The 12,189-nt window shown below is 43.3% G+C and overlaps 6 protein-coding genes across 6 annotated transcripts; 3 read left to right on the top strand and 3 right to left on the bottom strand.

Annotated features, from left to right (window-relative positions):
• Positions 1 to 421: 421 nt before the first annotated feature.
• Positions 422 to 1,809, top strand: AOL_s00078g360 (uncharacterized protein; the record flags this gene model as incomplete). The annotated part of the gene is made up of 3 exons (XM_011123623.1): positions 422 to 459; positions 521 to 592; positions 666 to 1,809. The coding sequence occupies 3 exons, from the start codon at positions 422 to 424 to the stop codon at positions 1,807 to 1,809; spliced, it is 1,254 nt and encodes a 417-aa protein (XP_011121925.1).
• Positions 1,810 to 3,062: 1,253 nt separating this feature from the next.
• Positions 3,063 to 3,948, bottom strand: AOL_s00078g359 (uncharacterized protein; the record flags this gene model as incomplete). Its single annotated transcript, XM_011123622.1, has 4 exons — positions 3,063 to 3,267; positions 3,349 to 3,537; positions 3,712 to 3,757; positions 3,855 to 3,948. 4 exons carry the CDS (start codon positions 3,946 to 3,948, stop codon positions 3,063 to 3,065), a joined length of 534 nt encoding a protein of 177 aa, XP_011121924.1.
• Positions 3,949 to 5,430: 1,482 nt separating this feature from the next.
• Positions 5,431 to 6,429, bottom strand: AOL_s00078g358 (uncharacterized protein; the record flags this gene model as incomplete). Its single annotated transcript, XM_011123621.1, has 1 exon — positions 5,431 to 6,429. One exon carries the CDS (start codon positions 6,427 to 6,429, stop codon positions 5,431 to 5,433), a length of 999 nt encoding a protein of 332 aa, XP_011121923.1.
• A 1,613-nt stretch (positions 6,430 to 8,042) lies between these two features.
• Positions 8,043 to 8,840, top strand: AOL_s00078g357 (uncharacterized protein; the record flags this gene model as incomplete). The annotated part of the gene is made up of 3 exons (XM_011123620.1): positions 8,043 to 8,125; positions 8,216 to 8,563; positions 8,624 to 8,840. 3 exons carry the CDS (start codon positions 8,043 to 8,045, stop codon positions 8,838 to 8,840), a joined length of 648 nt encoding a protein of 215 aa, XP_011121922.1.
• Positions 8,841 to 8,924: 84 nt separating this feature from the next.
• AOL_s00078g356 (uncharacterized protein) lies at positions 8,925 to 9,887 on the bottom strand (the record flags this gene model as incomplete). The annotated part of the gene is made up of 1 exon (XM_011123619.1): positions 8,925 to 9,887. The coding sequence occupies one exon, from the start codon at positions 9,885 to 9,887 to the stop codon at positions 8,925 to 8,927; it is 963 nt and encodes a 320-aa protein (XP_011121921.1).
• Positions 9,888 to 11,019: 1,132 nt separating this feature from the next.
• AOL_s00078g355 (uncharacterized protein) lies at positions 11,020 to 11,902 on the top strand (the record flags this gene model as incomplete). The annotated part of the gene is made up of 2 exons (XM_011123618.1): positions 11,020 to 11,054; positions 11,134 to 11,902. 2 exons carry the CDS (start codon positions 11,020 to 11,022, stop codon positions 11,900 to 11,902), a joined length of 804 nt encoding a protein of 267 aa, XP_011121920.1.
• Between the last annotated feature and the right edge of the window lie 287 nt (positions 11,903 to 12,189).

Here is a 12,189-nt window from a genome sequence, read left to right as displayed (position 1 = left end):
CCTTACTTAACAGCACTTGAATGGCTTCACCAAACAATTAAAAAGCATATGTGCGGGTAGCCCTTGCATGCCGCTTTCTCGACTTGTGCGGCACACCATTCCCTTTTAGTTCCCACTCTCTCATACATTTCAACACACAAAGAAGATTCCCATCATCACGGGCCGCGGGCACATATGCAAGCCCTTCGCATTCAGCTTAGATTCTAGTATAATTCTGGGCTAGCGTTATCACTCCTTACTTCAACCTTTTGGAAGAGAACTGGTAGATCATTGTTCTCGGCGGTTGTGCTGCGGAGTTTTATACATTTTTTTACTCATTTCATTCATTCGTTCTATTTTTTTTATTCATCCATTCATTCATTCATACGATTTACCCGGATCATTATACACCTACATACAAGTTTCAAGATATTAGAGGAGGATGGCGTTCGATGAGATGCCCGTTGGGGCAAAATATGCGTATGGAATTAATCAATCTTATCTGGTCCGATTACTATCCATAGCTAACAAACTGGTATAGCTTAATCGGTGGCATTGCGGTGTTACTTACACTACTTCTGATCTTGGGTCGTTTTCTCTGGGCGAGAAGAAGGTATGCAATATCTATACATTAATTTGCTTTCATCCAAATCTATAAAAGCAAAGATTAACAAAATTATTTATAGAAAACAACAAAGATTCATGAGCTCAAGAGATATGAACAAAAACATCGAGGAACCAATCATTCAAGAAAAGAAACTAGAAATCTCAAATAGCCTTCCGACCCTGCCTCGGGGCGCCACACAGCTCCCCATTAGTGGGCCTGTAAGAACTCAAGACGACGAGGACCATAGAGAAGAATACAGCCGCACAGCAAATTTGATGCCACCACTAGCTGCAGCAAAACCAGTTTCTACACGACCACATCCATCCCAACTCCCACTAGCCGGAGCTGCCAGACTCCACCCATCCCGTGAAAGACAAGGGTCAGTGCACAGTGAATTCAGCAATGTCCCCACTGAATTCAACATTGGCCAAAAGTCTCCCAGACTACTCCCCCCACAGCAGGCAAGACATAGAAACGGCAGTACAGCCGATGATTTTGCAGAATCATACCTCCCCGTACCGACATCCTCCCAACCACAAACTAGGAGCATAACCCCTCCTTCACCATCTGTCTATTCTCCAGGCATAGAAAGACAACCATCACGAAGAATACGCACAAATATGACCAGCCCGATAGACGAACTAACAAGTCCCAACGACGACTTATACATCCGTGTTCCTCGACTCTACCAACCCCCAAGTATGGCGTACGGAGAAGCAGAACTCCCGTATTCGCCACCTAGAAGGAACAAACCCCACGGTAGCTACCAACCAGGCGGATCCCTCAGAAGAAAAAGATCGGTATCAAAACAAGACCCCCCCGCAGTTCATCGTATGAACTCCAATGCTAGCGGAGGCAGTCTCAGACGAAAGAATAGTCGACGAGGTTCCGATAATAGAAATTCAACGCATAGTGAATGGGTCGATACTTTGACCGTTATTGATGATGTGAATGAAGGCGATGGGCCGGAAACACCTAAGCGGATTCTATCCCCAGCTAGCCAGAGACAGCTATTGTCCCCTCGGAGAACAACTCGGGGCAGCGTTCGAGGAAATAGATCTATCAGACAAATTCCAAATCCGATTCAAACATCGGCGCCGTCGAGCAACACCTCATGGAATAACTCAATCATTGCGGAACAAGCAGCTGCAATCAAATATAGCACGAAGAGATCTCGTAGCAAGTCACCACCCAAGGGTGAGAGGAAGAGTCTAGAAGAGTAAGGGATATTTGAGAGAACAACAAAAAAAATAAACCAAAAAAAAAAACTTAAAATATCATAGTTATAACGCATACCACAAGTCGATCATGAACCTCGCTTGTGAGTAGGACACCGACTCGCTGTGTCTAATTTTAATACCTCGTACACAAATTTCATACACAACTATTATGTTGATTTACCATGGAGTTTGGAAACTTCTTTTTGTATGATATCCATTACAAAAAACAACAGTTTAGCAGCATACACTGGCCTAGCCCGCTACGCAGTATATCAAAACATATACCTCAAGTAGCAAAAAGATAGAAGATATATATATACCTAGAACACTAGAGTGAAAATGTGTTTCAAGCACTTGATACTAGATCGGCTTAGCTCAACCCGGCACCCTTAAGCCTTGCTTCAAAAAAAACTTGATTCTGTAGTACTTGTCTCTAGAGATACATAAGTAAATACACCTCAAGACAAGGAAAACTCAGCATCTTTGCGTGCCCAATCCTGGGAGAATCGCATATGTGTTGGAATGTTGTATTTTGAGACAGGCCCCCAAAAAGGGAAGTGTCGATAATCGACAACGGCAAATTACAAAACCCAAAAAAAAGAAGCAAAAGAGAAGGCCCGAAGGCTCGTATGCGTCCGCCGGGAATCGAACCCGGGGCTGATCGAAACTGTGACTGTAACCAGTCATGGCAACGATCAATTTTACCACTAAACCACAAACGCTTGCTTTGTTGAAGTCAGCAATCAAAAGTATGACCATAGTGCTGTTTGGATGATAGTATGCTGTGATTTCAAGATAATTGGCAATTTTTGTGAAGTTCGAACTTGATTTTAACATAAGGAGGTGACTTGCTTGAGGCTTTGAACTTTGGGGAAGATCGGAAGGTTTTGTGATGTTGTGGTGTTCTTAAGATATTTGATTATTCCGGTCTTGCTGGATTATATACCCAGTATGGTTGCTTGAATGGCAGTGGTACTTGCCCATGGACGGTTGTCTGATAGGGTAGCTGAATGGAACCTTTGAAAAAACAAAAGTATAGATTTGGATGCCCGGCATCTATAACCGCTGTCGAGAAAACTCCCTAGAAACTAGCCTACATCTCCAATGCAAAGTAAGTACGAAATACAATGCCGCTAAAACATCAATCGATCCGCTACAATACGCCACCAGATACCACAGATGAACAACGCCTTTCGCACAACTCTATTCGCCAACTTCAACCGCTACCTTGACTTAAGGAGAATGATTTCCATCCCCTAATGACCGTTCAGGTCGCTTCCATCCTGCCAGCTGGTGCAAAAGGGACATCTTTTCGCATTCGCCGAAATATCCTTCCTGCAGGCCGGACACTTAGTCTGATACTTGATAATAGCTTCGCTTGAGAATAGAGAGTAAAACTTGGCAAGAGCGTAAAGCGTAACACCAAGTAGCATGAACTGAATAAACTTCTCTAGAAAGTGTCTACTAGTCGTTAGCTTTCTTATCGCTCTTGATATCGTATAGGATTCCTAGATCCTTGGGTTTTGATGAGACTAAGCATACCCGTAATTCCAAGTGATAGCTCCATCGTCTTGTGCCTGCTGAAAAGTATTGTAATGGGTAGTTGTATTATGACCTTGCTTTAAGACGATGAAGTTTTCGGCAAGACTCTGCTGCCACATAAGGGATACCGGGGGTAGAATGATATCAGCGACAAGAGAGTTGACGACAGAAGTAAAGGCAGAGGCGACACTGTGTTGATGTTAAAGTTAGCGACTGGTACCGTGACGTAACACAAAGACACGAGCTTAAGTTCAGGGGCGGTCCGATGCTCCAGATCTGTGCTCGTGGACAACCGGTGCTCCGTAAAATTGATATACTTAGGTAGAAATACCTTAGTACCAATTTAGGCTGCGGGTAACCTACATGAGACCGACGGCGACCTCGAGGACATTGTCGCGAAGAGCAAAGTCTGTTATCGGGCGGCAGTCAGTAAATTAGAATAACAGATAACAGTTGACCAAGACGAGATATGACATGTCGTATGCACACTCGTTTGTAATACGCACCTCGAAATCCAACCCAGACGGATGAAACCCGACGGACGGCATCCCGACCACGGTTTATAAGTGGCAGGCTTTCTGTATCTATACTTGATGGCATGTTGATCATGAATGGGGTCTGAAAAGGGTTTATGAGGAGAGTGAGGTCTAAAGATCGGATGAAGTTTATCAGGAGTTTGGAGTTCCAGATAGGCGCTAAATGGGGCCCTAGCTTTGCCAAGAATGCACTGGAGTATGCAGCCCGCGGTGATATGATGTCAATGCAAAACAAACTGAATAGAGAGGACAATCGACAACTGATATATTAAGTAGTACCTAAGTCAGTAGTACTCATATATGAAGGATGAGGTGGAGATATAAGCTGAGAGGTAGGTACTCACCTGAGGTATTGAAGGTAGTTAGGGGTACATGTGAGATTTTGGCTAAGACAGCAGATCATAAAACTAAACCTCCTCCTAAGCAATGTGACTCTTGGTGTCTCCGAAACTAAGCTCTTCAAAGAGCAAATCGACAGAAGGTCCGTTGCTTGTTTGGTTGCTCTATGAATTGGACTGTCCTGAAGGTGGCATCGTATGTGTTGAACTGGATGACCAAAACGGAAATGTGTTGTCGGAAACCTGTCAAACACTTATTTTCATATCGCTCATCCCGACGTCAAAAAAAAGTGAAAGAGAAGGCGGAAAAGGGAAGAATAATCCTTTTGAAGCCTAGGAAGTATCATGTCTGTAAGGTCTAGAGCAGGAATCACAGGGATTTATATTTCAAAGGAAAAAAGTGCAAAAAAAAACTTTTAGCTACTCTTTGTTGAAGCGTGTCATCCTTAGTGCAGGGGCCATGCTAATCTTCTCTGTATCGCTGTTTGAAAGAAAGAACGTTAGTGATCGGGTTCGAACGTGAGTTCTTTTGGCAAGGAGTGAAAACCTACTTTCAAATTGACCATGTGACCCGAAGGTCAAAAATTTGAAAGTTGCTTTGCGTAATATAAACCCGTGTAAACATCCAAATTAGGAAGGAGCACACGACACCACACCACAACACAGACTGTATTTCAGACAATATTGTACAATCAACAATCACTGCAGGGCTAATTACTTAATTATAATTTGGGATAGCTATAGCTATAGCTATAGGTACTCCTAAGAGACTTTAAGCCCCCCTTAACATCCCACCTAGCATCATCACTAAGTACATACCATGGCTACATGAAACTATAAAAAAAACTTAGTATTCAACAAAAGTAGCATCTACAAACCCCCTTCAAGAACTATCCGCAGCGCATACATACAACACACGTTCAAATGACGCAAATAAGCTACATGAAGAATTCGAAATGCATATACCTGATAGCAAAAGGAGTATTCGCAAGCCAAACGAAGGACAATCGAGCTCCTGCGAGTAATGTCATCCTCGACACCAAATTATAGACAAACAGGGCCTTGGCATTGTAAATTGGCAATGAAATGAACGACTGTCGGCTGCGAGTAGTCAACTTGTAAATCTTGTTACCGTCTGTATTCTCTCTGGTGTATTCATGCTATACAAAGATATCGATGTGACTTTATTGAGCCCTTTCGTTGCTGAGTTATCTGAATGGCTTGATTTGATAGTTCGGAGTTTGGCCGTTTGGGTGCAGGTTCACGCACCTAGGAGCCGATCCGCGAAAGGCCGCACTATCCATAGGATCATAGCTCCATGGTAGATCGCATCGGATGCTTCTAACTTGCTGAAGGTCTCCGCTATCAAAATGCTCAACCCTCCTTACCCCTTTCCCTCCATAAGTTATGTATCTTTTTTGACACGCCTCATCCGTGTAAAGGTGGCAAGTACATCCTTGGATTTCCCACGATCGTAGAGAAACGCCACCTATTGTGGCGCAATTACTTTCCCCGGTTATTTTATCTATACTTCCCTTGGGAAAGTTTATAGAGATGAGATATTTGCCTTTCCATTCCCATTTTTCGTTACCTTTTTCATCAGCATTGAAAAGGGGGGGGTGTGTTGTGCCATCTGAGAGTTTCACAGAACAAGATTCGAAGCTCTCCCAACCGATATCTTTGAAACATTGGATACTACCTCTGGCGATATCGTCCTTACTCCTAATCATATTTTGCATAGGATACGATCTGATATCCTGGGGTTTAAGTCCCTGCCCACACATATCGTCCTCGTAAATTATGCAATTGCAGTATCCTTGGACTACTACTGTCCCCGACGATGTGGCACGCCAGGACGGTGCCGGTTTTAGTTCGGGGTTAAGTTCTGTGACACGGTAGCATATTCCGTCTAGAAGTGGCATGTTCCCGTACCGTTCGTCGGTACTTAATGGTATTCCCTCCCATGCCGCACAATCGTCAGATACAATGTAATCTTTGTACATATATAAACCGACGCGACAAGCCTGTCTAGGGCTTCCGATTGTCCAGCGGTTTTGTGGTAGGCGCGTTAGTTCTGCTCGGCGGACTAGAGTCGAACTGTGTGCACGTGGAACAGTTTTACTGCCAAAACAAATACTAAACATAGTCCAGAACAAGAGAACGGTAGTAACGAGCGGAAGTTGCTTGCTCCTCATATATATATGCATTTTGGATGCGGATTGAATTTTTATTCTAAATTCAGATGCATCGAAGGATTTGTAGTAGGGGAGACTCCTGGAGTTGTATGGTAGCGACACAATTGAGCGGCTAGAGCTTTATTGAAATAATCAAAGAGTAGCTATAGTATGACACACGGTAACGCTGGCGTCTGGTCCCGAGACTAAGTATGAATAGGAATAGTCATATATATAGGCGGTATGTGTAAAATGGGGTTTATCTAATATATACCCCGAGGCAAATGGTCTTCAGAGACTAGGGTTTTTTGTCCCCCCTCTAAAGATTTATAACTTATGGTTGAAGACTGCAAAGGAGTCTTGCTACGAGGAAAAAACAACTGGCCTATAAATTTTATATGTTGGTTTTACACGTCGGTGAAGTTCGAAATCGCTAGAGTCATGGTTGTAAGGTATAAGCCCTGCACTGCCGCACTGCATTATGTCAACAAGATACTAACAACGTACTTGTTAACGCCATGGCTATGGCATCACAGTTGAGGAGTCTGGCGACGAGACAATATGGCATAGCTAGACCGTAATAGGAGTTTTAAAAGTGAGCTATTCGGAAACATGTGAGTCGAACAAAGTCGCTAAGCTGGATCATGATCAAGCTGACCACTCAGATTGATCTAACCATTCCCTGATCAATGGACATGAGAAGTCTGTTAGTAATTATGCATTGCGTGACTAACTTTTGAGCTAAATGAGACGACTGTGGCACAAAAAAAAAGACGACAAGAATGTTATGTGATATACTAAATATAGTATTACGGCGACGCTTTTGTTTGAAGCCTGCTTGTTAGGCTTAGGATGTATTGATTGATCAAAGGTCGACGAAATTACCTCTGATCTGGTTGGTTTCGTTGACCCCCTGGTATAATATATACCGTTGTAAGTTAGTGAAAGATATAGATTTGATGATGAAACTATGAGACTTATTGGCATAAAAGTTTCCACCGTGTCATATAAACATGTTAACAAGACACAGTGTTTACTAAGTATACGTACTGTAGTGCACATAGACTAGCTGCTAGTGCATCTATTATACGGAGCTATTGCTATTATAAGAAGAAAAAACCTTTCTAGTCTCGTACGCACCTAGAACACACGGAATTGTCGCCTGGCTGCCGAAGGAAAATTAAACTAAAGACGTAGTTTCAACCGTATTTCAAAAGTTAAACCTGAGCAATAAAAACTTTTAGTCAGAGGTATGCGGTTCGGAATTAATACAGCCGTGGCAGGGGCAGGTTGTACCCGGTACCTCTTTGCAAAACCCATACCTAAATTGAGACCTTTAAAACATTACATGAATCAATGCTAGAAATTTCATGTGCATATATATGCAACCGATTCCTAAACCTTCGTTTCATGAATTTAAGAATATAGCGCTATAATTAAGCTGTAGTACTGTGCCATGCTAACACAAAACTTGACAGTTAATTTGTTGTATTTTGTTGCGGCCGATTTTGGGTAACAACCCCAACACTGCACTGGTAATATACTCCGTACTCTATACTATGCGCTACGAACACTGGTCTAGACCTCTTGCTTCATAGTGAACATTGCATTGCAGCGATATACCCGCGCGGGTCCGATATTTCGAGATGTCAAAATCAAACATCAAAGGCACTGTAACATCGGTCGAACCTCTGAACACCGCGGATGCTCGGTGGGTTAGACTTGTCAAGTATAACATACCCCTCTACTCCGAAGGCCCATCTAGGTCCTCCTAACTTAAAAAAATGAATTTATGTTAACCCCGCTAAAATGTGCGCAGAATCTCCTACAACGACCCAAACTCCACACCTCGTACCTGGGAATCTTCCGAACGGCTTACACGTCCAAAGGACTCTGAATCGGATGGCGTTGGTATCATTGCCGTGCTGAGCAATCCCGGCCAGAAGCCTTCAATTCTGTTGCAAAAGCAGTATCGTCCACCAATTGATAAGGTTTGCATTGAGATACCAGCGGGGTTGATTGATGCAGGGGAGACACCTGAGCAATGTGCTATCCGGGAGTTGAAGGAAGAGACGGGGTATATTGGTACTTTGGCTCAAGGTGATGATGGTGGTAGTGTCAGTGCTTTGATGTTTAATGATCCTGGGTTTTGCAATACGAATCTTAAGTAGGTGGCTTCATATCCTAAACTTCGAGGTTTTGATGTGCTAATGGCATTATTGTCTAGCTTTGTGCATTTGACTATTGATATGACGCTCGAAGAGAATAAAAACCCGGTGCAAAACTTGGAGGAAAATGAGTTTATTGAATGCTTTACTGTTCCTCTCGACGAGCTTTGGCAAGAGTGTAGGAAACTGGAACAAGCAGGCTGTGGGATCGATGCTCGGGTTGGCACAATCGCCGAAGGTTTCAGGGTCGCAAAGATGTGGAATATGTTTAAATAGAACACTGAATTAGACATAAAAATGGCTTAGCCATAAAGGATAAAACTTGCTGAGAAGCATCTCTAATAATTGGTATCCCTCTATCTATTTCCAAGTGTAGTCTGTATCCGCGTCATCCGCTATGACTCCAAATGCCAACGACCATATGTTGTTAGCTATTTGAAATCCCATGCAGAAAGTCTCATGTAAATTCTCTGTTTTGATGCCCAAATCCCGTATAATTGGTTCAGTTTCCACCAAAACCGCCTCCAGAATGTCTCGTACGCTTGTTCCCTTCCGTGGGTTCACTTTCGCATCCCACAGATCGCCCGACCATTCACCCTCTGTACTAAAGATGTTTAAAGACGTGGTGATAACAAAGTTATCAGATTCTTTGATCGTCATTTCTGGATCCAACAAAGTCCTAGTTTTAGTCCCAGCTTCATCCTCCCTAGTCTCGTAATAGTAGAGGTGGTACCAAGCGTATGATCCTTCCTCGGCTTCTTCATTACCAGTAAACTGTAGTAGCTTCTTTGTTAACAAAGGAGTTTGGTCGCTATCTTCACAGAATCTGAAACGCGCGGGGGTGCTCGTCGGAAACGGTGTAAATAATGGTTCGTCAAGAAATATGCAATCCGTTATATCTCCATCAAATTTCGGTAGAGTCTCTCCTGTCATATCTTTATACAATATCATTTGGGACCCTTCACTGGACTCATGTATCTCGTATGGATAACGAAAACGCTTAATAACCCCATTTTGAACCATAAAGCTAAAAGCCGGCTTGCTACTGTCCTCGATCCAAGCACTCGTAAAAATATGACCGCAAACAACCGAAGAGGACGAATAGCCATACCGCGTTTGCTGTATCGCCTTGTCATTTAGAACAATATCCTTCCAAAGAAAGCATATCTTCGCCGCAGAAAGCTGGTCCTGAATCGGTAGGTATGACAGAATTTGGTACTGAAGCTCGGCAGGTAGTGCTAGCAACGTGGATCTAGCATAGGATGACCTGGCAGATTCGGATCCTCGTTTCTCCGCAGAGCTAGGCGAGGGAGAGGCTTGCATTATCTATACTAGGACACCTCCCCTAGTTCAAGGAGAAGCACTCCTACGTGGGTGGGTCAATAAGTTCCTGTTATAACGTTAACCACAAAATATTAATATGCGATCGCGCGAGGTATACATTGTAGACTTGCTTTGTTCTCGCTTAAGAACTTTAAACGGACTTCATTACGTTGGCAAGGTTGCATTGGAGTATTGAACATTTCATGGGTTACCAAAGGTGGTTGAAATAGTCGGAAGGACTGACCTTGGGTTCTTCTTGGTTGCCGAAATGTTTTGGTTGAGGCGGAGCGCCCGAACCGAAGTTTATAGTTTATAAAGATTACTGATACTCCAGGCTTCCAAACCAAGGCAAGGAAAGCAAGAACAAGAAGGCAATTAAACCGTCATGGATAGGTATAGGTATATTTGTAGGAGGGTTGTGTACTATACTATTGTACCAAACTAAGACCTTAGGAGATCGAGAGTCGGCAGGCGTTCTGAAAGCGAATGTACCTAGGTACTTACCATGTCGCTGTCGGCCAGCTCTTAGCTCTTATAGCCATGCTAATTTGGCCTCTTTCCGCCCAGCAAAAATATACCACACGACCAACACAGTCCTAGCTTATATATGTTTCAACAGGTGGTCGACCCGGGATACTCTGCATCTGGAATCCCATTTCGGGTATTATGGCCTCATAAGCCTTCTGGGCATTCGGTATCCACTCTGTATACGAGGATGGCATGGCGCTTCTACAAGACTTCCCAGAAAGCTTATGATCTTCATTGGACATATGACAAGGTGCAGGGACTTTCGCACAAATCCGACAGCATGTTAATGCGATACTCTCTATCAATCGTCTATAAAAAGAAGAGCGAGGGCACGAGTAATGGTCCTTCTTCTTCTCTTTTGATATCTATCCTGCGGACATCCTGAGCCTTTGGGTTGAATCACATTCTTTTTAACGGGTGCCTTTTTTGTCGTTATCCTCCTTCGGACACTTCATTCTTTTGGAAATTATTCATTCTTTTTTGAGCCTAAATTCCCCCAAACTTCTGTCATTCATTTGAATCCTCTGTGTGCAGAGTCGAGATAGAAATATCAGAACATCGAACCACAAAGCAAAACTAGGATACTAGTACCCAGATAGACAACATGCAGATTCTCATTCCCGCACTTTTGCTTGGAAGGTATACCTTTTATCTTCGCTATAACTCGAAAATTCATTGCTGTATAAACAATTAACTAATTATATCATACTGTGTATAGCTTCGTCCAATTCGGCGCAGCCTCCAACTACGGCAACGTAAAAGCCAAAACGATTGTCCGCACTGAAGTCGTAACCAAATACAAAACCATCAAAGCCATCAAAACCGTAACCTACACCCGAACAATCCAAAGACCACCCGGTCAAAAGGAGTTCGAATCTTATGCCTCCTACAAGGGCCTAACCTGCGTCAAATCCTCAAAAATCACAGAGAAACCCACACCAACAGCGGTCGAACCAGCCTGGGTTAAGAATTGCCCCGCATCCGTCACCCTCACCGCGGTTCCAAAATGCCCTGCGATTAGGTGTATGGCTAATCCTGATTGTCCTGTATATGATCAGGCAATGCCAATCGAATGGGATTGTAGGTGTAAAGATAGAGCACCAACTACTACTCACTGGGTTAAGCCATGCCCTTCGTGCTGCCCACCACCGCCTATTAGGTCTCATGCCGTTTCTTGCCTCGGGAAAATGAGCCACTTGCCAGTCTTCACGGCAGAACCTGAGCCAGTTAAGGGTATCGCAGTTGGTGAACCAAATCCAGCAGCTCCAAAAGAGGATAAGGAGGCTAAGGATGAGGAGCCAAAGGAAGATAAAGAGGAGCCAAAGGAAGATAAGGAGGAGCCAAAGGAAGACAAGGAACCAGAACAGCCAAAGGAAGACGAAGCGGCTGATCAGAAGAAACCAGTTGATGAACCTGCAGCCGATGAAAAAAAAGATGAGGGAGAGGAAGGGCCTAAGGAAGATGCAACTGAAAAGGCAGAAGATTAACTAGACAATACTGAGGACTATGAATGAATGAGTTTAAGAGATCTTGGAGCGAGCCCTGGTCTGTTGACGGCATAAAAACATATTAAATATTTTATACGATTAACGAGAATATGAATTTAGAAGAGGTGCATTTGAACAAGATATATGTATCAAGGTCATAACTATTGTAAATTATTTTTATCAAATAGATTCAATCGATTATCAAAAGGGTCACGGGTATACTGCCTCAATCATTGCTCAAGTTGGAGTACAAAGGCTTACTCCGAAGTCTCTTTAGTTCAAAGCAT

The sequence above is a fragment of the Orbilia oligospora genome, assembly GCF_000225545.1.
Source record: "Orbilia oligospora ATCC 24927 unplaced genomic scaffold scaffold00078, whole genome shotgun sequence".
NCBI lineage: Eukaryota > Fungi > Ascomycota > Orbiliomycetes > Orbiliales > Orbiliaceae > Orbilia > Orbilia oligospora.
The sequence above is the reverse complement of the archived record's forward strand: the minus strand, read 5'-3'. Positions and strand labels throughout refer to the sequence as shown.